We start from the raw sequence: 23,414 nt of genomic DNA, 5'->3' as shown, positions 1-23,414 counted from the left end.
TTCTCTATATGAACTATTTTCTTATAAATTACTAAAGGAAATAAGCAATGAAAAAAAATTGGGTTGATCAATGAATAGTAAACAAGACATGTAAGATGGGACAAAGGGAGTAACTTGCACGAGACAAGTTTTTAAGTGACGAGAAAATTTTCTGGTCATTACTCGATGGTGTATTCGATAAATTTTGTCTTGTGATCTCAATCATCAAACGACAACAAAAAAGTAAATCAATTTAAGTTATTCATAATTGATCGGCTCAAACTAAGGAGTCTCTTGAAACTTTATGGTTACCAAGTCAATAGTGATCAACTTGAAATGATTATCAAATTAATAGTCAGATCGATTTGACTGGATGCACTTAAAATTTCTAACCTGGTTTGGGGTAGGTCGGCCTCTGTTTACATGATTAATCTCATTCTGGGTGTGGATACTCGGGCAATATTTTTGTCAAATGTGTAAAAAAAAAAAAAAAAAAAAAAAAAAAAAAAAAAACTAATGAAAGTTTGATGTTCTAGCTTCTTTTACAGAAGCCATTCTGTTTTTACTGTGTTTATAACATTGCTGGTTTCATACAAATTCGAGATCGTATCTAAGGTAGAGAACTTGATCACTGTTCACTAATGAAGACCAATTTCGTGGGCTTTGCCAGAAGACTGGCGATGCTACTTCCTTCCTCTCTGCCGCCTACACACCTTGGCCTCCGCCTTTATTGCTCTCCCGCCCCTTCACCTCCTATGAACAGCAAACTCTTCGTCGCTGGTAATCTTCTTTCTCACGCGCAATCTCTTCTGCTGCTTTGTAGAATTTTTTTGTGTGATGATTTCTAACCGACAAGTGAGTGTGCATGCAGGTTTATCTTGGTCTGTGGACGAGAAATCACTCAAGGACGCTTTTTCTGATTTTGGCCAAGTTACGGAAGGTAAAAATAAAAGTGCTCATTATCTGTTCGACGAAATTTCTCACTGATCCTTTCTGCATAAATAGAACTGCGCGTCTTATCGCTTTAAAAAGCTTCTACTGCCTTAGTAGGTCAATATTGGATCGGTATTTTGTGTGTGATTTTTTATTTTCTGTTATTTTATCAATGGAAGAGCTGCATATTAGAACTCAGCTATGCTTTTAAGGTACGGTTTAATTTGTAGTAGTAACTTTGTGAGAAAGCCTGACATGAACTTTATTATGAGCTGGCAACCTGATAAAAGTGGTTTTGCAACTAAGGTTATGTTTTCCTACAGTTCTGTAATTCTATTGACAGAGGGATTTCATGCGTGCACCAGAATCATCTAATCAAATCTTAGTATGGGTTTTGTCCTGGCTTCTATCAATCTTGAAATTTTATTCTCATTGTTATCTTTTTCAATCTGTGCGAGACCTGGTTCTCCAAATGCATACGGAGTACCAGACGTTCTTAGATAATCCAATTACGGGAGAGTGCACAGGGACAACTTTTCAATCCAGTTAGAATTTAGTTTGGCTATCAGTTATCCCTTATAGCAAATGATTCTATCTCAAAGCCACTTGCTTTCAAGTTGGTTGCCTAGGCCTTTTCACCTTGGCTTTTATTGTTTACACCAGATACAGTTTTTCCAAGAAATTAGGTGCTATTGAACCAGGTGATACTAGAAATTGGTAGATATATTATGAAAGTACAATTTTCTTAGTCTTTAGGTGTGTGTTTGGGATATATCAAGTAGAGAATAAATGACTAGGGAGGGGGAGATTCTGTATCAAATATGAAGTTCTTTGTGGGTACTTCACAATAGTAATTTGGCAGTGAATTTGAACAACTTTTTTCTTTACAATTTGTTAGTATTTATAAGTGTCTGTTTCTATCTTCTATGAGTAAGGAAATATGGCTAAAGTATGTATGCATTGATGTCTAGTAAGGATAATGTATGACAAAGATACTGGTCGATCAAGAGGTTTTGGGTTTGTGTATTTCTCTAAAGAGGAAGAGGCCACAAGTGCAAAAGATGCTATGGATGGTAAGGTGAGTAAGCTACACCCTAGTCCCTAGATATGCTATTGTCAATCTGCCATTTTTTTTTCTAGTTCTTCTACTTATGCTGAAAATTCACCTTTAGCTGGGGTTTTTTCTACTCCCCAGGCATTTCTTGGTCGTCCATTGAGGATTAGCTTTGCCCTTGAAAAGGTCCGTGGTGCACCTGTTGTAGTCCCTCGACTTACTGGCACCGGAGATGGTGCTAGGAGGAATCATTGAGATTTTATGGTTCTAGTTTACCATCCCTTGATTTATACTAGAAAACCGATGGCTACCGTAAAGCATCATTATACCAGTCCAGACACTGTTAGTGTTTAAAGGCATAAGATCCAAAACTGGACAAGCAGGTGAGAGTGGATAAACATCTAAACCAAAAAGGAAACAACAGACATGACATTCTCACTGCAAAAACATACTTTGTACGATATGGCCCATGGCACATTGACAATTCTTATTCTTTTTCCCCCGTTTTACAGTGACAATTTTTACTGAGATTTTTCAGAAAACAAATTATTGCTGTCCCTGTTCTGCTGCTTGAGATCCTCCTCGGTGCACACTTCTTTATTTGTTGAGGTGTTGAATCGTGCTCGTAGCTATTTGTTGGCATCTTGATCTAACATCAGTCTTATGTTACTAAATTACATTTCTTTGATAGAGGTGATATCATATATCATAATGTTGAAGTGATACTTACGTGAATGCACTGATTTCTGATTGCCTTAGAAAAGCACAAGAAGTTGAAAACTTATTTCATAGAAATCTCTTCTCTCTCTCTCTCTTTTTTTTTTTTTTTTTTTTTTTTGGGAATTAAACTTTTTATTTATAGGATAATAATTTTTCTTTTGAGTGCCGAGGAAAATCCGCAGTCACTACATGGAGCTGTGCACTAAATAAATTTTGCCTTGTGACTCTAACCAGCAAAAGACCAAAAGGAAGTAAACTAGCCTAGGGACTCTAACCGGCAAAGGACTACAATTTTGCAATGAAGTAAACCAACCTAGATTGTTCATAACTGATCAATTCAAACCAACAAGATCGATAGGTCGCTCACATTGCGAGTTGAATTTATAGTCCTGTGGTTACCAAGTGCACAACCAAGATAATATTATTTTGAACCCTTATATTATTTTAATGTAGAATAACAATAACAATTGGTGTAAAAAAAATTGATATAATGAATTAGAGATTGAATAAATTTTGGTATGAAAATATTTCTTTTAATGTGATATTTGATCGATATTTTTATTGTTTTGGTGTAAATTAAGTTGAAAATTGTCTTAATAAGAACGTTAACAAATTTTGGTACATAAAAACTGCATACGACCAAGGTCTCAATCTAACAAATTTTGGTACATAAAAACTGCATACCACCAAGGTCTCAATCTCGATAACAAACTGATAAATCCTGGATCAAAAGTTTAAAAGTGTAATTCTTTTTTTTTTCTTTAAAAAATAATATTTATCAAAGTAATTTAAACTTCCTAAGTTAAAAGAAATTACATTTTTAAAGGTTGATTTAAGCTTATATGTGGACTGTGGTCATCTAGTTAACTAGTTAAGGATAAGAAATTGAATGAGACTATCAATTATCTTAAATTACTTGATATGGTGAAAAGATTAAAGAATTATAAAGAAATTATGTGATTTTCCTGAAAATGTGAAAAAAAAAAAAAAAAAAAAAAAGTATCCCAATACCTTGTAGCTGGATTAAGGATTACGTGGCATATGAGTCGTAGAAGAAAGGAATACGAGATGGTATAAAAGCGTTGGGAAGACATACAGAGAGATAGAGAGAACTCAGAAAGCAGAGAAGCCATGGAAAACCAGAGCGATCTCAACCCGGAAAGGGAAACCCTAATCAATACATTCTGCGAAATCACTTCTTCTACCAATCCCGAAGCTCTCTTCTACCTCGAGAGCCACAACTTCGACTTGGACTCCGCCGTCTCCACCTACTTCGAAACCAATCCCGCCGACCCCTCCGCCGACGTTCCCGCTCCCGCCGCCGTCTCCGCCGCTACGGCCAACGCACACTCCCCTGCTGACTCCCTGCCCTACTCCCCTTCCCAATCCGAGTCTTCCTCTCCGCCTCGCTCGCGATCCCCTTCCCCTCGCCGTCGCTCCAAACAGCCCCAGCCTTCCGGCGCGTATAATCTCCGGTCTTCTAAACACGGGAACGCATCAGCCCCTGGCGGTAGTGGTGCTGGCCGGCGGAGTGGCGGGATTCATACCTTCGCTGATCTGAATCGTCGAACCGCTGCAGGATCCGGGAGCGACTCCGATGAGCCTCAGGAGTACTATACTGGTGGAGAAAAAAGGTGATTTTGTCTGTTTATTTATCGACATCCGTATAATTCTCGTTTTTTGCTTACAGAACGATCTCTCTCTCTTTTTTTTTTTTTTTTTTTTTTTTTTTTTTTTTTTTTTTCTAATCAATATATAAGTCTCTACGTATTGGTGCTGTAGGATTAATGGAAAAGTGCACAAGATTGGGATAAAAAAGTAATTACGTTTAGAACACTCTGGGAAATTGTTAGGTGATTTGTTTATTTGATGGAATTACAATTTATTGTGCATAGCTCAAATCACTATAAATCTGAAATCCTTGCATATCAATGTTCAAATATCCAATCGAATATGTTTTTCAGACTCAAATGTGCTGCAACAGGTCAAATTGGGTTTGGAGTAAACTATATTTTGAACAAGTTAAATTTTAATTGAATTTAAAAGCCAACTGCCAGACCTTTGTAATGGAATTATTATTTTTATACATGAATACTTGGTTTTACTTCATAGCAAGAATGCCATGCATTTGCTTGTGTGAGTATATATGCCCATTCTAAATCTGCCCAAATGATCCCTTAAGTGGAATAGTGGACTGATTTAAGAATCCCTCCATGGAGATTTGTAATCAATGTGCATATGTTGATGCATATTGAACTGGTCTGCTCATAAAGCAATAAAATGCTCATTTTTGTTTTTTCTTTTCATGATTCTTTATGCATAATTGTATGATTGTATTTTTTAATTTTAATGTCCATATGTCTTGTGTGTAGGTATTGTTGTGATCTGTAAGGGACTACAGAGCAACCCCTTAGTGAAGTTTTATTTTCATTGATGAATCCTCTCTTTTGTTTCATTGTTTCCATCTCTAGCATTTTCTCATTTTTCTTTTTGGTTGATGCTTTAGTTTTTATTACCAAGTGCATTCTTTTTCTCCTTTTTTTCCTCAGTCTGATTTGCTACTATGAGCTCTAAGTCTTTTGAATTTTGACTATGCTGCCAGAAAAAAATGTGCTTCTGTTTTGTGCATGAAAAAAAAAAGTTATTTTTTAATATATCCTTTGTGTTTGTCGGTGGGTATATTGTTTCAAATACCTAACAGTGAGAACCTTCCTTATTCAGAAACATTATTACTCATTTACTCCATATCACTTTTGAGATATATCTTTTTCATGATTTTTTTTCTATATCATGTCTCCACCTCTTTCCTAGCAAATGGGACCCATGGTCACTTGTTCTGCACTCAAACTAATACTAAATTTGTCTGGGCCAGTGATTATTTAGTATACAATTTTACTTGTCAGCTTGCTCTTTCTTTTATCAATAATCAACTGGATATTTCATTGTCTAATTTATTGGTGGAGTTTGTAGACAAGCCTCATTGATGGCTAATCATGTGATTCGATTTCTTGTTGGCTCGTAAATAGCCTTATTAGAGATTAAGTTGAGATGATTCTGTTTACTTTTGACTTGTATTTTACAATTGCTGTATTTTTGTAGTGGAATGCTTGTTCAAGATCCATCCAAAGTGAATGATGTGGATGCAATATTTAACCAAGCCAGACAGACTCAACCTGTAGGTGGACCTGTTGAGAATCTTCCTCCGTCAAGTTCAAGAAGCTTTACTGGAACTGCACGGCGACTCACTGGTGAAACTGTTCCTTCTGCTCCTCAGCGACCTGAAGTTGTTACCCATAATATCACTTTCTGGAGCAATGGGTTCACGGTAGATGATGGACCTCTCAGAAGGATGGATGATCCTGAAAATGCACACTTTTTGGAGGTAATATCTATTTTTTTCTGAGATCTTGATTAGATTCACTGTGTATTTGCCCCATCCTATGTGCTATGCTAATACTTTTGCTTTTTCCCCTTTTCCGTCTTAACTTAATCTGTTATCATCAAATTAAATATGTATTAAACCAGTGGAATCCAGTGGAATTACTGGCAGTGTAGCCATTTCCAGGATAGAATCAATTAAACTTGAAATTGGAGGACAAACATGCCCTTATGTTGATACTCCATAAAGTAGTACTAGTGCATTATGTGGTACTAGTTCGGCAAAAATATCAATATAAGACTCTATTCTTCCAAAGTTATTAGCTGATTGAAAGTGCTAGTATTTGGATTTCTCCTCATAGTTTCAATCTCTTTCTCTCGACGTTGTCTTATAACAGTTCAGATAATTGTTTCTTTGACATTTAAATGAGGAATTTAGAACTGAATATTGGTTAACTATTAGGTTCGAGTTTTGAAGGACAATTTTATTCCTCAATTATCTTTTCTTTTCTTAGAGGCTCTAAGTAATCTTAGATATATTTTGGCTTATGCAGAGTATAAGGAATTCCGAGTGCCCAAAGGAACTTCAGCCACCAGACAGGAGGACAGCGGTCCATGTTAATCTCACAAGGAGAGAGGAGAACTGCCCGGTATGTTGTCTATTCTTCTTTTACTTAGTTACGTGATGAATATCACTGTTTACTGATGCTCTCAGTTTTTCTATTTTTTAGGCACCAGCGAAGCGGAAAACACCATTTCAGGGTGTAGGAAGAACCTTAGGTGGCACTACTAATGACGATGCACCAGTAGAGACAACAGTTGCAACCGCTCCCTTAACCTCTGCTCCTGCCCCAGCCATGGGTCTCGTCGTTGATGAAACCCAACCTTCCACGTCAATTCAGCTCAGGCTCGCTGATGGCACACGCATGGTTTCCCGGTTCAACATCCACCACACAATCAGAGATATTCGAGGATTCATCGATGCATCAAGGCCCAGTGGTCCGAGGACCTACCAACTGCAGACAGTGGGGTTTCCTCCGAAGCAACTTACCGATCTGGAGCAGACAATAGAGCAAGCCGGGCTAGCCAATTCGGTTGTTATCCAGAGAGTTTAGCTTATTCGAATCTTTATTTACGTTCAGGCTTCAGCAAATCATGCTAGGTAACATTCCAATTTATATACCATCAGTGAAAATTATGTACTAAATTCAGTTCAAGTATGAGCTGCTATTGATGGAAGCTTAAGGCATCATGCCATTTTATTTGCCATTTTTAAACTGTGTCTTGCAAGTTGCAAATGACAAGAATCACATTATTGCTTCAGTACCTTTCGGATGAGTTACCTAATGCTTGCACTTTTGGGCAGCTGACTTGAGCCCATTTTAGATCATTATTCTAATCATTTAAGTTTCACACCATGCAAGATAAACATAATACAGATCTTTTAAAATGTTTTAGAAAATCATTTTTAATATATTATAAATTAAAATAAATTTATATTAATACATTAAAAATGAACCTGCAATATATTAAAAATAAAATTTTTATTAAAAAATCTATCTTGCTACCTAGATTCTAGGTGATCCACATTATGATGCTACTCATAACTAAGTGTTCATTATTATAGTTTATTAAATATTTATTTTTAATGTACTAAAAAATTAATTTTTATAATATACTTGAAAAAAAAAAAACATTTAGTACTCAATGAATTTTCAAAAAATAAACATTCAATTCAATATATTAAAAATAAACTTTATGTCAATATCTATCTTGTAAAGTGATCCAATGATATAACCGTATATTTATGTAAATCTAACATTTTCTTGGATTGTAGTTTGCAGTTGGGCACATTAATTAATTCTTGTTTCATTTTCTTTATTATTATTATTATTATTATTATATCTTTTTTGATGTATTAGGGCATCCACTTCCCTTATCTCTCCATTTTGTAGGTCCAATTCTTCTTTCTCCCCTTTTAATTTCATCTCATATTTTCTCTCCAATTCTTCTCTATTCTCCCTTTGTGTGGATCCCACTAATCTTTCATTATCCTACACTATATACATTATTTTATTTACTTTTCTATAATTAATAATTTCAACTTTATAATTTTAATTTTAAATAAAAATAAATTTAAATAATGAAATAAAAAAATTCAAAAACAAACTTAAAATACTATATATATACCAAAAATTAATAATATTAAAAATTTTAAAAATATGTTTAATACAGAAATTTACAATTTACAAAATAAAATAATAAAATAACAAATTAAAAAAAATAGAAAGAAAAGGAAATCAAGCCGAAAATCTGTTCAAAATCAAATCAAAATCAAGCTGAAAATCTGTTCAAATGAAACCAAAATTTCAATTAACACCAAATCTGTTAAAAACAAAGGAAAGGAAATGAAAGGAAGGCTTGATTTCCAGTTAAAAACAAACATTTTTTTTTCGCTCACGCCATTGGGGGGTGGGTGATGCCCTTAAGGTTTAGATGACATGGATGGACAGCAAGAATTGAAGTTGTAATCCCAGAATAGGGCACACTAGCATTTTAAATATCGAAAGTTACCACAAAAATTTTTTTAACAAAAGCCTCTAACTTTTTTGTAAAGCCCAGTATCTTCTCATCACTGTACAGAATTCAATTCCACAACACTGGAGCCCTTATATGCAAGAACTTGGATCCCCTTCTATGAAGCCTCAAGCGGTCATCTCTTTCTGCGTTTAGTCTCCACCTACCATCAAACATTGGATTAAATCAACCCAGTAACAAGTCTGTCAATCAGTTTTTTTTTTTTTTTTTTTTAAAGAATCAAGTAATCAACAGGCAAGGAAGTAAACATATGCAATTGTTAGAGAAATAAGAATTCAGGCTGAAATTAGTGTTGTTCCAAGAATCTGCTAGACTATATGCCAACCCTATTCTCTTTTCAGACAGACAATTGTCTCTCTACAACAGAATATTATGAATTCAACATCGCTCATTGTCGGACAATGACTTCACAGACTGTGTCGGGACTCGTAGGCTTCATTTCCATTTCATGCACACTGCTTAGCCTCACCCCCACCCACCCCACCCCCCGGGTGGGGTATTTTGATGACAGGTCGGATAAGAACCGGAGGAGGATCCTATGTGGTCAAATACCTAGCAACAAACTCCTATGTTCCTTACAGTATTTCTCTGCAATTTCCTGGATGACAAGTCTAAACTTACTGTTGAACGCCAATGGGTTTACCCTATCATGGTGTTATTCTCGCGTTCTCTCAATTTCAACTTTTTGAGTATTCACTACAACAAGAGAGGGACAGAGAAATAAATCACCATAAGCCAGAAAAGTAAACCTTAGGGCAGAGTTGAGAAATCGTGAGTTCAAATGAGTTTCTATAAGGGTTCACCGTTGAAAAATCAAGATCCTTCCCGGGTGCCCCACACCATTCAAAAGGTGGATGGTAAATGAAGCATTAGTTGTTATTCAGAACAGTATTCCAAATGAGACCAAAACAAATATTCCGAATAGGAACACACAGTCTAACCTTCGGCTCAACAGCTGGAGGTACATGAAATGAGTTTAATGGCCGCTTAGCCTCGTCCTCAGCTGAACATTCTGAACACAAGAAATGCTCTAATTTTTTTGCTTCATCAATTGTCATACCCATACAGGAGGGATGAAACCTGCATTTTTTAAAGACTTTAATAAAGCAAAAAAAAAAAAAAAAAAAGAGCATCTGTACAAGTAGGTTGAACATAACCCTATGGCCTTGAAATTTAAGGATACAGGGCACTAATAATACTCCAATTCTGCAATAAGTTCTCAATCCGTATAATAATAGAATGAATAGACATGTTTTCAGATCTTAACACTAAGGAATATAAAACCTGCCACTAAAAAGCCTCAGACAGTTTACAAATAGTCTCATTGCAAACCAGTATTAATGTTCCAAGCCTCCCTCAAATTAAGAAGTTTCTCATTTTTCTCACATCATCTTAAGAACCTAAATTTATCTTTTCTTTATTTTTACATGGATGACAGCATGACGCCATAAAGAACCTATTCCCTTTGCAGTATTAAACGAAGGAACTTTACGCTCTTTATCAGAGCCATTTTCTCTTCCATATGAAGGGGGATCGTGATCCAACAATATGGAAAGGAATAACTAATATTTGGTAATTAGCTTAACAAATAAAAAGTGGATAATAAGATCAAACTTCATTAGCAGCGTAAACAACTTATTTCCAGTAGTCTTAGCATGCAGTTCTTGAGGGAATTATTGGTTGCAGAATGGGGAAGACGGGGTAGAGTTGAGCCAACAAGAAACTTGTAGTGCTACCAGCTGTTAATGTTTGTGGAATGGTAGCGTAAAGTTTCTCCTTTGCTTTTTATTGACTAAATCACATTTTGTTACAATATGATGGTTTTTGCCATGAACGGTGATATGTAAATATCTAATTACCCGAAATAGTTTACATGCCTAATTACCTACTGCATCTATAATGAGGTACAGAAAGAAGCAGCATCCAAATATATTTCAAGAGATTTAAAACTCATACCAATCCTTGCATCCATCACATTGTACCATGAGATCATCAGGGTTATACGGCATCTCACACTTGCAATACCTTCAGAATAATTAAATAGAATAACTTTAGAGAATGCAGTCATATTGTTTAAATTTCCAAATAACTTTAATTTTGCCCGTTTTGGAAACAATTCTAGCAGAGGGATGAACAACTCACACAGCTACACGGTCAGGAGTGAACCCTCCAGTAGCAGCTTTGTACTCAAACCTACAGAAGTAGTCCTCCGGGCCAACATTCTCAAGCTTTGTATAGTTCTTGAAAGAATGCACTATGCACTTTCCTTCAATTGTGTGTGCACTCTGTATATCATAGTGGTCTGATAGAAATAGCTCCTTGGCCCCATGAAACTGTCTGCGGCCACCCATGGACTCCTCAGGGCGATAGTACCATCGCACTCGCACTTTCACATTGTTCCGGTGATCAGCTTCTATCTTCTCAACTCTCGCCACATATGGGGGCTTATTAGTATCTGCCGGTCTCATTAGTACACAATCCCCAGCTGAAAAAGATATGCCATAATTTCAACTATCAATACTCCACAAAAGTATTAATATGTATGTATGCAAGCATATATATACACACACACTTAATCCACAATAAACTAATAACAGTTCTGGAGACAAACCAGTGTTTCCAATACAATAGCATTCACTGATGAGCAGCAAGAGAATACTAAAAATAGAAGAAAAATACCAAATACATGCACCCATACATAGGTAAATATCACCAAGTACATGCTTCAAAGATCCTATCATGATTAATGCTGTTCAGAAACAAAGAATAATTGTGATCAACCTTTAGCTCAGAAACGCACATTTCACATTTTTTTTAAGATTCTGGTGAAGAGTGTAGACCCATAAACCAAAAAATCCAAAAAATAATAATAATAACATTTTCCTTATTTTTTTTTCCACAGAAGCAGACAATAGCTTTTGCTCATAAACAAAACCAAGCACTCTTTAAGATTAAAAAAAAAAAAAAAAAAAAACGGAACTTTAACTCGAGTACTCGATATAGAGAGGTGGGGAGGGGAAAAGAGAGCATAGAGCGTCGAAATTCATTACGTCTGACGATCTTGTTGGTGCCTTTGATGCTGTAAGAATCGAGGTCCTTCTTCCCGGGTTTCGTCTTCGCCATCCCAGCTCCTCCAAAATGGCGCTGAAGCTTCGCCCCAATCCGCGAAAGAAAAATTCCTCTGGATACAGAGACTTTGCCGGAGTTTTCTAGAGAAAACAGAAACGGAAAAGCCGCGGAGCGATAGATGATTCTGCTTTGGAAATCAAAAATGGAGCGTATAACTTCCAATTGGGTGAAAAGATAAGCAGAAACCCTAGCTGCTGGGAAATAGGAACACAAGTACAGAAGCCGAAGAGAGAGAGATGATGGGTTTTGTTGCAGTAGCATCAACAACTGTCCCCTACCGATTCGAGTCAATTCCTGTACTGTTTATATTTTTTCAAATTAAGCAAAAGTTTGATTATGACAGAATTGGTGCGTTTATAGACTTTAGAAGAGCAATCCTGTTTGAAAATTATACTCTTCTTTGATTTACAAAAAAAAAAAACAAAACAAAACAAAACAAAAAAAAAATCAACTTCCCACAATTGAAATTAAAATATATTTTTGAATTGAAATTCACGTTTTAATTTTAACCAGAAAAAATAACAAGAAATAAATAAATTTAGATTATTCATAAATAATTGATTAAAATTATAAAAATAAGGTCAATTTTGAATTATTTTTTTTCATGTCATACCCGTCTCCCGAAATACGACTAATTTATCTTATTCTAAACCGAATGTATATGAGTTTAGCCTGTCATTATATTCAAACGACTTTTAAAAATTTCAATTGAGTTAATATGTCTAGATAAAATTTATTTAAATGAATCGTGATTAAAATAATTAACTAGGGACATGGATCTTGTACGTGAAGGCAACAATACTTGTATCAACTATTTAATATGGAGTATATGTTTTAGTTATATTAGAATTGCTTAATATGTGGTTGTCTAAGTCTTTTAGATGCCGTGATTAAAATAATTAACTAGGGACATGGATTTGATGCATGAAGGCAACAATACTTGTATCAACTATTTAATATATGTGGTGTGGTTGTCTTAGCCTTTTAGATGTTCCAATTCAATATATGTGGTGTGGTTGTCTTAGTCTTTTAGATGTTCCAATTATATATTTTTTCTGGTGCTATATATTGACTCTGTTACAATATAGTATATGCACAAATAGTCACTATGCTTACTCTGTTACAATATAGTATCTGCACATGCACAAAGAGTCAATACTCTTGACTCTCACCAGAGATCGAACACATGACCTCCCATTTAGGAGAGTCCTTCTATGTCACTAGATCACACGGTCATTGACATGTTCCAATTATTTGATTCAATTAGAAGTATTTGTCTTAATTAATAATCTAAGTGACTCCAAATTAGTTATTGGAATCTTGTATTTCTCATATTATAAATTTTTTTTAAAAAATCATTGGACTAAGGGGAAGCATACTTTTAAATCACAAAAGGAGGCTAATGGGGTTTTGGGATCTCAAGTAGACTAACACAATTTTGGAGTGTGGCTCATTCCTTCTCCTCTCGTGATTTAAATCATAAGTTACTTATCTTCCTACATCTTGACTATTCTTAAGAAATGAGAGTGAGCAGTGCACGGCCACTCACTTCAACCAAGCTGATTATGTTAATTAATATATTTAAAGCACATTAAAAATTTTAAATATATTAAATGCTTCCTTCTTTATTTATTTTACTGTGGATTAAGAGGGTACATAAATAGGTTCCCCAAGAAAATTTATTATTATTTTTTGAGTAAAATGGAAACCCGCATAAAAATTGTGTTACCCATATGCAATTCAGCCTTTTAAAATTTTAAGGTACACAAATTCCATGGAAACTTTATTATTTCTTTGACCTCCATTCAAACTCTAAAGTCTAACCATATAATAAATTTTGCGAGTAATTCCAATCAAATTGGTCGAGCAGTTAACTTTATAATCATAAGGTTTCAAGTTTGACTCCTTATAAAAATTGTATATTGGCCTTATTGATTTGAGCTTGTCAATTTTGAGAAATCGAAGTTGTTTATCTCATTATATAATCTGTTGTCAGCTAAGATCATAATACAAGCTTCACGTAGTGCATATTTAGGTAGCGGATGTGGCATTATATTTTCTGTAAATCATAAGTGATCATGCATATTCCAACTTAATATAATTAGTTATGATGATATATGTGTGAATTGAAAATTTCATATTTAGTATATCTGATGTAGTGCTTTGGAGATATTCATCATTAACATATATATTTCATTTTTGTACTTCTTGCATGGTGTGGCATTTGCTGCATTGGTTATCATTATCATATTAGGGTGAAATAAGCTTAAAATAAACAAATAATAATAATAATAATAATAATAATAATAATAATAAATTTCAAATTAAAATACAACTCCAATATAATTCATGTTATTCATTTTACCATATCATTTTTGTCATGCCAACTACTTATTATGACACATTATTATTGTCACGTCATTTTTGCGTCATCACATACAACTTTCTAAAGTTTAAGCTTTTTTTTTTCTCCAATATAATTCATGTTATTCACTTTACCACATCATTTTTGTCATGCCAACTACTTATTATGACACATTATTATTGTCACGTCATTTTTGCGTCATCACATACAACTTTCTAAAGTTTAAGATTTTTTTTTTCTCCAATATAATTCATGTTATTCACTTTACCACATCATTTTTGTCATGCCAACTACTTATTATGACACATTATTATTGTCACGTCATTTTTGCGTCATCACATACAACTTTCTAAAGTTTAAGATTTTTTTTTCTCCAATATAATTCATGTTATTCACTTTACCACATCATTTTTGTCATGCCAACTACTTATTATGGCACATTATTATTGTCACGTTATTTTTGCGTCATCACATACAACTTTCTAAAGTTTAAGATTTTTTTTTTTTTTTTAGGGGGGTGGGGGTGTCCATGGCTATCCATTTTTATTTCCAAGTGGAGCACTTTGCTATTCTAGTTCTAGCTAGTCGAGCAATATATACATTTATAGGAGTAATAATGAGTACGTATGGTAAAATGCCAAGCTAATTAAGGTTGAAGTATTTGTCATGCCTACTCCTTGCATTTCCCATCCTTCACAATTTTCTATTGCTTACATTTTCTTTAGGGTTTCTCTAGCAGTAGGGTTTTTTTTTTTTTTTTTTTTTTTTTTTCAAACTATTTTTGCTAATATGAAAGAGGAAAGGAAAGAGAAAAAAATTGCAATGTTTTTATTTTTATTTTTACATTATTTAGTGGGTCTAAAATAATAATAATAATAATAATAATAATAATAATAATTATTATTATTATTATTATTATTATTATTATTATTATTATTATTATTATTATTATTATTATTATTATAATGACGCACTAACAGGGTTCAACAGCCAGGCGTCACATTGAGAACTGTCGACCACTCTCTCCTTTTTCTTTTTCTAATCTAACAAAAAATCCAAAGCCTTTTCTCAATTGGTGGGTTGTTCTTATACCAAGTTGTTCATCATTCTTGTCTTTAATTCAATAAATATTCTGTATAACTTCAATTAGTTGTTTAATCTTTGTTTTTTATTTATTAATTTCTACTACTATACTATTCAAGAAGTTAAAAACAAATTCTCATATAGTTGTGTATGTTGTTGTTCTAAATAAGTTAATTACGTACTTAGTTTGCACACAATAATATACATACATGTTATATTGTGTGCAAGAATATATTATTTTATATGTAAAATGTGAAATTATTTTATTTTATAATTGTGGGGTAATTAATATTGTCTACTCCATAAACTTATAACTCAACAAACATCAATAATGAAAAAAAAATTAAGGGATTGTTTACTTCATTTCTCTATTTTTCTTTTTCGAGTTTGTCATTTCTTTAGTTTTTCAATTTTCATTATCCATTCTTTCACTTTTCGATCTCTCCAATTTTCTAATTTTCATTCACCATTCATCCAGTTTTGAATTTCTCTAATTTTCTGATTTCTCTCTCTCTCTCTCTCTCTCTCTCTCTCTCTATATATATATATATATATATATATATGATTTTTAAAAAAATATTTTATAATTTGTTTCATCATATAAAAAAAATCAATACACTAAATGTAAAAAATTAAAGGTAACAAAAGACAATATAACATATTATTAAATAAATTACAACAACAACAACAATAATAATAATGAGGTAAAATGTTGTTGTGCACACATGAGAAAGGAAAAAGGATTAAAAAAAAAAAAAAAAAAAAAAAAGAGGAAGGTGTATGCAAATGGTAGAGAGTAGATGGTATAGCAACGATGCGTGGTAGGAAGAACCTCCAACTTCCATGATGAAGCACTATAGACACGCATTCCTATTATTTCTTCAGTTGGAGAACTCAAGATTAGAATACTTTTCTCCAAAATCATTGAAAAAGTGGAGAATGGAGAAGATATAAGGCTTGAAGAATTGATTTTAGTAAATAGTTTTTCATTTTTCTTTTTTTTTTCACTTCTTCAAATTTTTATTTTTTAAAAAATCCTCCAATTCTCGATCCACTTTGGTAAACAACCCCTAACCCGCTCTATAAATTGATTGAATTGAGCCCAAAAAAAAAAAAAAAAAAAAAAAAAAAATCTAAGAAGACGTGTAATGAGGCAAACCAAGCCAAACTTGATTAATTTTCCACCAACAACCACCAAATTGTCCATTACATTAATATCAACACTGCATTAAATAAGACCTTCCATTTGAAATTAATGTGTTTCTCGAGATCCATAATATGGTATATTTGTACAAGAAAACTCTTTTGAATACTACTCCATATTATTTAATTTACAAGATTTCAATGCAATATTTAATTATATTAAAAGAAAAGTTAACTTCGTCTACTTGAATTATAACTTCATATAACGATATAAATTAGGCGAAAATGTCAAATATGCACAACTACTACTCACAATTGCTCAATTAACCCTTGGTCTAAAAAAGATCCAATTTGATACACAAACTTCCTAAAATTCTTGCATTTACCATTTTTTTCAGGTTCCATAAGATTTTGATGATATTGTGTTTGATTAAGCTGATGTGGCTTGCAATTTTATTTTATTTTTTAACATGGCGTCCAATAAAATTTAATTTTGTTTGAAAACTAAAACTAAAAAAGCCCTAAAAGTCCCAATTTGTGTTCTGAATACGTAAAAAAGCGAGCCTGAATAGATGCTTCTCCCGCCATTAGTACTCCGAGCAGAGCGAGTCGAAGAAGAAGAAGAAGAAGAAAGGGGAATCGAGGAGTGATCTGCGTGTAATCTCTTTCTCTTCATAGCTACATTTAATTGAAAGAATTATAATTTGTCTCTCACAAATATATCAATTATATTATTAATATCACTCATGAATTATTAGTGGTGTAAATGTTGCCTCTCAATTTTTAAAACGTGACATATATTGTCCTCCCCATAAAAGAAAATATTAATTATCTCAAAAAATACCAATATTTTCTATTTAATGTGAATAAATCAAATTAAATGTTTAATGACAAATTTATACATTGTCCTATAAATTAATCAAATAAAATTATTTCATTGAAAATGCAAATTTTATACACACACATGATGGTAGCAGTACATGCAGACTAACCTTATCTCCATGTAAAATAATCAGGGATTGGAAATTAATGAAAAGGAAAATATTCATGTGGCATTTCCATAATTACAATAGTGTATTTAGAAATGATTAATAGTGCATTAACGAATAACTAATAGTGAACTGTTATTGATGATTAGTGCATTGTCAATACACCATTGTAACTACAAAAATGACAATGTAATTTTTTCTTAATTTTTAACATTTAATTATCTTAAATAAATGGATGAATTATTAATTCGCACGTTATAACAAGACTACTAGTTCTCATATCATCTTTAATCCAGATTATATATATATATATATATATATATATATATATATATATTTATTTATTTATTTATTTATTTATTTATTTATTTATTTATTTATTTATAGGAAAATGGCACTTTTTACCCCTGAGTTATATACTTATAGCACTTTTTTCCCCTCAATTATTTAGGTAAGCACATTAGCCCCCTCAGTTATTCTAAAAGTGGTGCTTCCCCCCCCCCCCCCCGATATATTCAATTGACATTTATACCCTTAAAGTAAATATTTTATTTATTTTACTTCTCCAACAAATTATTGCGTATACGTAGGGATGACCACGGTTCGGTTTGAATTGAACCGGATACTATAGCAATCGAATTAATAGTTTTCGGTTATAATTCAGATCTAGAATCCAATATTTAAATGTCAATTTATTAAAATTATGTATCAAAAAAATTGAATCTTGAACCGTGAACCGGCGGTTCTGGATCCGATTCGCGATTTTGAACCGTCTTTATTTTAAAATTTTATTTTTTATTTTAAAATAGTATAAATTCAACAATATATGTATTTTATTTTTTCAGTTCGGAACATGAACCGTCCATTCTTGTTCACGATTTTAATAAACTCTAAATATCGGATTTCGATTCTAAATTGTAATTGGAATATTTCGGTTTGGTTGCTATAGTGTTTGTTTGGTTTGAACCAAATTATGGTCATAATTTGTTGGAAAAAAATAAATTAAATATTTAGTTGAAGGGTAAATATGTCCATTTAACATTTCAGGGGAGAAAACAGTCACTTCAATAATTTAAGGAGCAAAAATACTATAGGTATATAACTCAGGAAGAAAAAGTGTCATTTTCCTTTTATTTATTTATTTATTAAATTTCAAACAAGGTTATCCAATAGTAAATGCTTAAATAGTCAATAGTGCTAGCTGCCATTTTGTTGTGGTCATTAACTCGGTACTAATAAAGTGGGTCCATTTATCACGAGGAAACAATAATTATGTCCAAAATAAATCCGCGCACTAAAATAAAGGTAAACATCCGCAGTTTCACACGCTATTTTCTTCATTTATTAGTGCTATGCATTTGAACATGTTTGAATGACAAATAGAAAGCCCTAGAATTTAGGGTTAAGTGGCACAGTCCATAATTTAAAATGTCATAAATTTGATATTAATAATTTAATAATAATATCAATATTTTGTTAAAATTTAAATACATTATGTTGTGGAATGCACTAGTACATTTTTCAAATTTGAAAAAAAAAAATAATGGGTTAAACTTTTTTTCGAGTAAGAACTGGACTTTGCATGCACATCTCAAATTGAATTTGGGTTTGACCATCTTATAGTGGTGAGGGTACCGAATACCTAATGAAAAATTGGAGAGTTTAAGTAAATATAATCTTATAATATCATATGTTTTATAGAGTTATACCGTGTGCTTTGTTAGGGAGACATAAAGGAAGAATACTATAATAAAACTAGCTAGTGTTGTGAAATTAGTCTAGGCGGTCGCCTAGGCCTAGGCGATTTCAGCCCTAGGCGTCTTTTAGTCGGCCGGGCGACTAACCAGCCGACTAAGCACCCTAGGCGCTGAGTTGAGCGCCTAACTCGAGTGAGTGGTTTATTTTATCTACTCGGCTTCTTTTATTTCATATTCTTCCAGTTCTCAACCATGTACTCAACTAACCATCTAATATATGTGCCACCCAGACGCCTGACTATGACAACATTGAATACTCAGCCGCCTAGGCACCAGGAGCCACCCGAACGCCTGACTAGCTAGCGCCTAGCACCTTATAGAACATTGAATAAAACACAAATTGCGTACATTTCAAAAGGTGTAACGTAGGTATACGATATTATAAAATTTTCCAAAAATATTAATGAGGGTGGGGAATATTGGAGCTTTCAAGTAGTAATGGGAAGGGCAGTGAGCCCCCAATCCCCATTCACTGCGCACATTCTTTAAGTTGGGATGATATGATGAAAGAGTAATTGGTATTAAGTGCATGGTGGTTGCATGTAGTAATTGGTATTTATTTTACACTTTTTTTTTCTTTTTTTTCTTTTTTTTTTTAAAGTCGATTGGGTCCATAACCACCATATTTTATCGCACTTTTTCTTATTAGACTACCAATCTACCATATGGGAAACATGATTCTTATATTAAAAGATCATACTTAACTCGAGTTTGATTCTTACAATACCTACATCTCTATCGTCAAATATGATATTCTTAGTGTCATTTACGTTCCTTAAGTACTTTACATGATATTACGTAAGAGCATGATTTACAGTTGTATACCTTCAAATAGTGATTTTTACAACATATATTGTAACATTAACCTGTAAATCCATCATCATTTCTTTAATACATATGAAATGTATCACTCTATTTGTCACATTTACTATTAATTAATCAAACAATCTGTTCTTGCTTCCTTTATTAATTGAATTATAAATAATTTGAGTCAACTTTCTTTAAACAAATCTATAAAATATAATGAAACAAATGAAGTATATATAATATTAGAGTATAAACGTTAAAATAAACAAAAATTTGAGAATAGTTAAATAAATAGAGGAATTTCAACAACTTATTTGTTCTCTCTATTACTGGTGATTGAAAATTTGTTCCTCGTGAAATCGTAGAACAAATTTTGAGTCACCAATAGTGCGTAACAATACATGTGTAAAATCAAAGAACAAAACTAAAAAATTTACTTTTCAAAAAAAAAAACTAAAAAATTTAATGTTACAATTCAGTGTACCTCAGTAGATCAGAGGTCATAACTCCTACCGGATAAACACCGCCGCCGCCGTACAGATGAACGGAACCCTAAACCGTGATATTATGCGTAGAATTTCGAAGCTCGCTCATCGTCTCTTGTTGTGGAGCGGATTTGATCCGGTCGGGACTTGTCTCTTCTCGGCGCTGAAATCTCCGGCCGCCACGACCACGCTCCTCGGAGGATGAAAGGCGTGCGGTGCTGTTCGGGGTGCCGGCGCCGGGAACCCTAGCGGCCGGAAGGCTTGAGCTGGCGGGGAGATGAGGAGGAGGAGAGTGATGAGGAGGAAGGGGAAGTGAAAGCGATGCATGTTGGGTTGAAAAGTAAATTTATGAGAAAATGAGGGAATTGGGAAATTATAAGTAATATATGGAGTGCTAGTTCTTCTTTTATAGGCCCCTCTATGTTTCTTCAAGGAAATTAAAAAGAAAGACACAAGTTCTTGGCTTAATATAGCTAAGTAACTAGTTAATTTATAAAATATAATGTGATACCTAATTTTCTCGAAATAAACCTTAAAAACTAGTATTTTTTAGGTGACTGATTTGTCATAATTTGTACTCCCTCCGTCCACATTTTGTTTGTATGGTTTGGTTAACGAGACGTAACTGAACTTATTTTTAATTCAACTTTAATTTTCATAATATTAAATTTAATATTAATATATAAAATTTATATATTTAGAAACTAAATATTATAAACACAAAAGTTTAAATTTAAAAATAATTAAAATTATGTAAAAAAAAAAATAAAGAAATAATTGGTTTGACCAATGAATATTAAATATGACAGACGAAATGAGACAACTGGAGGATTATGTAACGATACTATACATACAGATCATATCGAATATGTTTTGAACTTTTGACTATATATATGAAAAAAAAAAAAAAAAGGTCAAATAAACCCTCCAACTATATATCAAAGTGCAATTAACCCCTCGAACTAAAAAATTCTTCAATTAAACCCTTTAACTTGTTAAAATGGAGCAATTAACCTATTTGACCTATAATAACATGTTACCTTCAAGTCACCAGCCACGTAGGATTCCACGTAAGGTGCCACGTCAATTAATAATTTTAAAGTTATTTTAAAAAAAATAATTAATTATATTTATTAAAAAAAAAAAAAAAAACTAAACTAAACAATGCCATGGACTAGATCAGAAGCATTGGCTTCTCCAGTTCTCCATGAACGGAGAGAAGCTCCGTTCATGGAGAAGCCATGGCTTCCCAAACGGAGGAGAAACCACGACTTCTCTTCTCTGTACATGGAGAAGCTCGTTGGTTTCTCCATGAACAGAGAAGAGAAGCCAACGACCTTCTCTGTTCAAACGGACGAATCTGGCAGCGTCGAACGGATGATTCCGGCAGGGTCGAATGGACGATTCCGGCAGGGTTGAACGGACTATTCCGGCAGCTTTGACAATTATTTCTTTTAAGTTTTTTGTTTTTTTTAATATTTAAATAAAATGCCATGTAGATGTCAAGCAAGCAAAATTAATTGGTTACTTGTTAAAAACGATAATTGCACACTTTTAACAAGTTTAATGATTTAATTGAAAGTTTTTTTAGTTCGAGAGGCTAATTGCACTTTGGTATATAGTTAGAGGGTCTATTTGACCCTTATCTAAAAAAAAAATCTATCTATTCAAGTACTATTCTTATTTGTTTGAACATGAGTTCTTAATTGCTAACGTTCCACTTACTTATACAGTTATACATGTCGTATTACTCAAACTAGTCGGTCACCCTAATCGTTAGATCTAAGTCAACTCACGATAGATGATCGGATCAGTGTGTATATAATAATTATATACTCTATTTTTTTTTTATTCTCTATCAAATTGACAAATTTTAATTAACAAAAATAACAAGTCATAATTTACTGGTGGCTTGTGGTCCGCTGGTATCGGATTGCTCCCCTATGTGGGAGGTCTAGGTTTCGAGCCTCAGTGTAGGCATAGATTGTATGGGTATTCCCCTTCCTTTGTAATAAAATAAAAAAAACAAGTCATAATTTTTTAAAAATGTGTAAGATGAATTTTATTCTTTTAAAATACCTTTATTTCGTTTTTCTATATATGAGTTATATATTTACTTTTGGATGGGATGCAGAACGCTGACGCTTGGGAATGGAAACAATGAGGCCTTTTTAAGGGAGACTTTTGACTTTTTGAATCTTTGAGAGTTTGACTATTAGGTATGCTTATAGTTTAATATAATTGTCAAAATTATAATATTTATATATTATTATTGGAATAGAAGTTCGAGGTATTTTTCACCATAAATTTATTTTTTATTTTTTTAATGACAAGTGTCTACTAAAATAAGTCAAAAAGACCAAAAAAGCCTTCCTACGAATCCCACCGTGGATTCTCTATTCTTCGTGCACGCATGACAACGATCAAAGGCGTGTGAAACGAAGCGACGAGGACCGGAAGCGTGAGACACGCGTCGAGGGGCATTATGGTCTCACAAAAATGTCAAAGTCAAACGCCGACGCGACGCTTTCATGATAACTGGGAAATTATGCAGAGCTAATGCCTAATGGCTGGCTATTGCTAGCCGCTACTGTGCGTTTCCACCGCCTACGAATGTTTGATTAATATTTCATTCACATAATTTAATGATTCATTTTACGACATTGATAATCCTAAATACAACTATATATATAATATGTCTATCGTTTCAAACTATCAATGCTCAGATAGTATACATTGAGTACATGAAGTCACACGTTTAAATCTTGTCAACATATTATCAGTTACGTTAAACACATTGCACATAATTTTTTAGTGCGTTTTATTCATCTTGTGTTGTTTGTGAGCTATTATATATAGAACAAAGTTTACTCAATGCAAATTCTTGGATAGTGACGGTGACTTTTTATCGTCACTCAAAAATAATATACATAATTATATCTAATACCATATGTACAAGTATTGATAATTTAACAACTATTTTTTCTTACAATG

General features: G+C 33.1%; 3 protein-coding genes and 1 long non-coding RNA gene across 4 annotated transcripts; 3 read left to right on the top strand and 1 right to left on the bottom strand.

Moving 5' to 3' along the window:
- Positions 1–469: 469 nt before the first annotated feature.
- LOC109155978 (glycine-rich RNA-binding protein 4, mitochondrial) lies at positions 470–2,640 on the top strand. The gene is made up of 4 exons (XM_019303715.1): positions 470–759; positions 851–919; positions 1,884–1,990; positions 2,108–2,640. The coding sequence occupies exons 1-4, from the start codon at positions 621–623 to the stop codon at positions 2,219–2,221; spliced, it is 429 nt and encodes a 142-aa protein (XP_019159260.1). The 5' UTR covers positions 470–620; the 3' UTR covers positions 2,222–2,640.
- A 1,129-nt stretch (positions 2,641–3,769) lies between these two features.
- Positions 3,770–7,392, top strand: LOC109155974 (plant UBX domain-containing protein 4-like). The gene is made up of 4 exons (XM_019303710.1): positions 3,770–4,320; positions 5,786–6,068; positions 6,619–6,714; positions 6,796–7,392. The coding sequence occupies exons 1-4, from the start codon at positions 3,818–3,820 to the stop codon at positions 7,177–7,179; spliced, it is 1,266 nt and encodes a 421-aa protein (XP_019159255.1). The 5' UTR covers positions 3,770–3,817; the 3' UTR covers positions 7,180–7,392.
- A 1,180-nt stretch (positions 7,393–8,572) lies between these two features.
- Positions 8,573–12,093, bottom strand: LOC109155976 (chromatin remodeling protein EBS-like). Its single transcript, XM_019303713.1, has 5 exons — positions 11,713–12,093; positions 10,805–11,147; positions 10,619–10,687; positions 9,604–9,742; positions 8,573–8,804 (listed from the first exon to the last, which is right to left on the bottom strand). The coding sequence occupies exons 1-5, from the start codon at positions 12,050–12,052 to the stop codon at positions 8,778–8,780; spliced, it is 918 nt and encodes a 305-aa protein (XP_019159258.1). The 5' UTR covers positions 12,053–12,093; the 3' UTR covers positions 8,573–8,777.
- LOC109155977 lies at positions 9,469–22,461 on the top strand. Its single transcript, XR_002049953.1, has 3 exons — positions 9,469–9,550; positions 19,655–19,663; positions 22,451–22,461. It is a non-coding gene; the product is annotated as an uncharacterized LOC109155977 (long non-coding RNA).
- Positions 22,462–23,414: the final 953 nt, after the last annotated feature.

The sequence above is a fragment of the Ipomoea nil genome, unplaced genomic scaffold, assembly GCF_001879475.1.
Source record: "Ipomoea nil cultivar Tokyo-kokei standard unplaced genomic scaffold, Asagao_1.1 scaffold2704, whole genome shotgun sequence".
In the NCBI taxonomy this organism is placed as follows: Eukaryota; Viridiplantae; Streptophyta; class Magnoliopsida; order Solanales; family Convolvulaceae; genus Ipomoea; species Ipomoea nil.
This window is presented reverse-complemented; position numbering and strand designations above follow the sequence as displayed.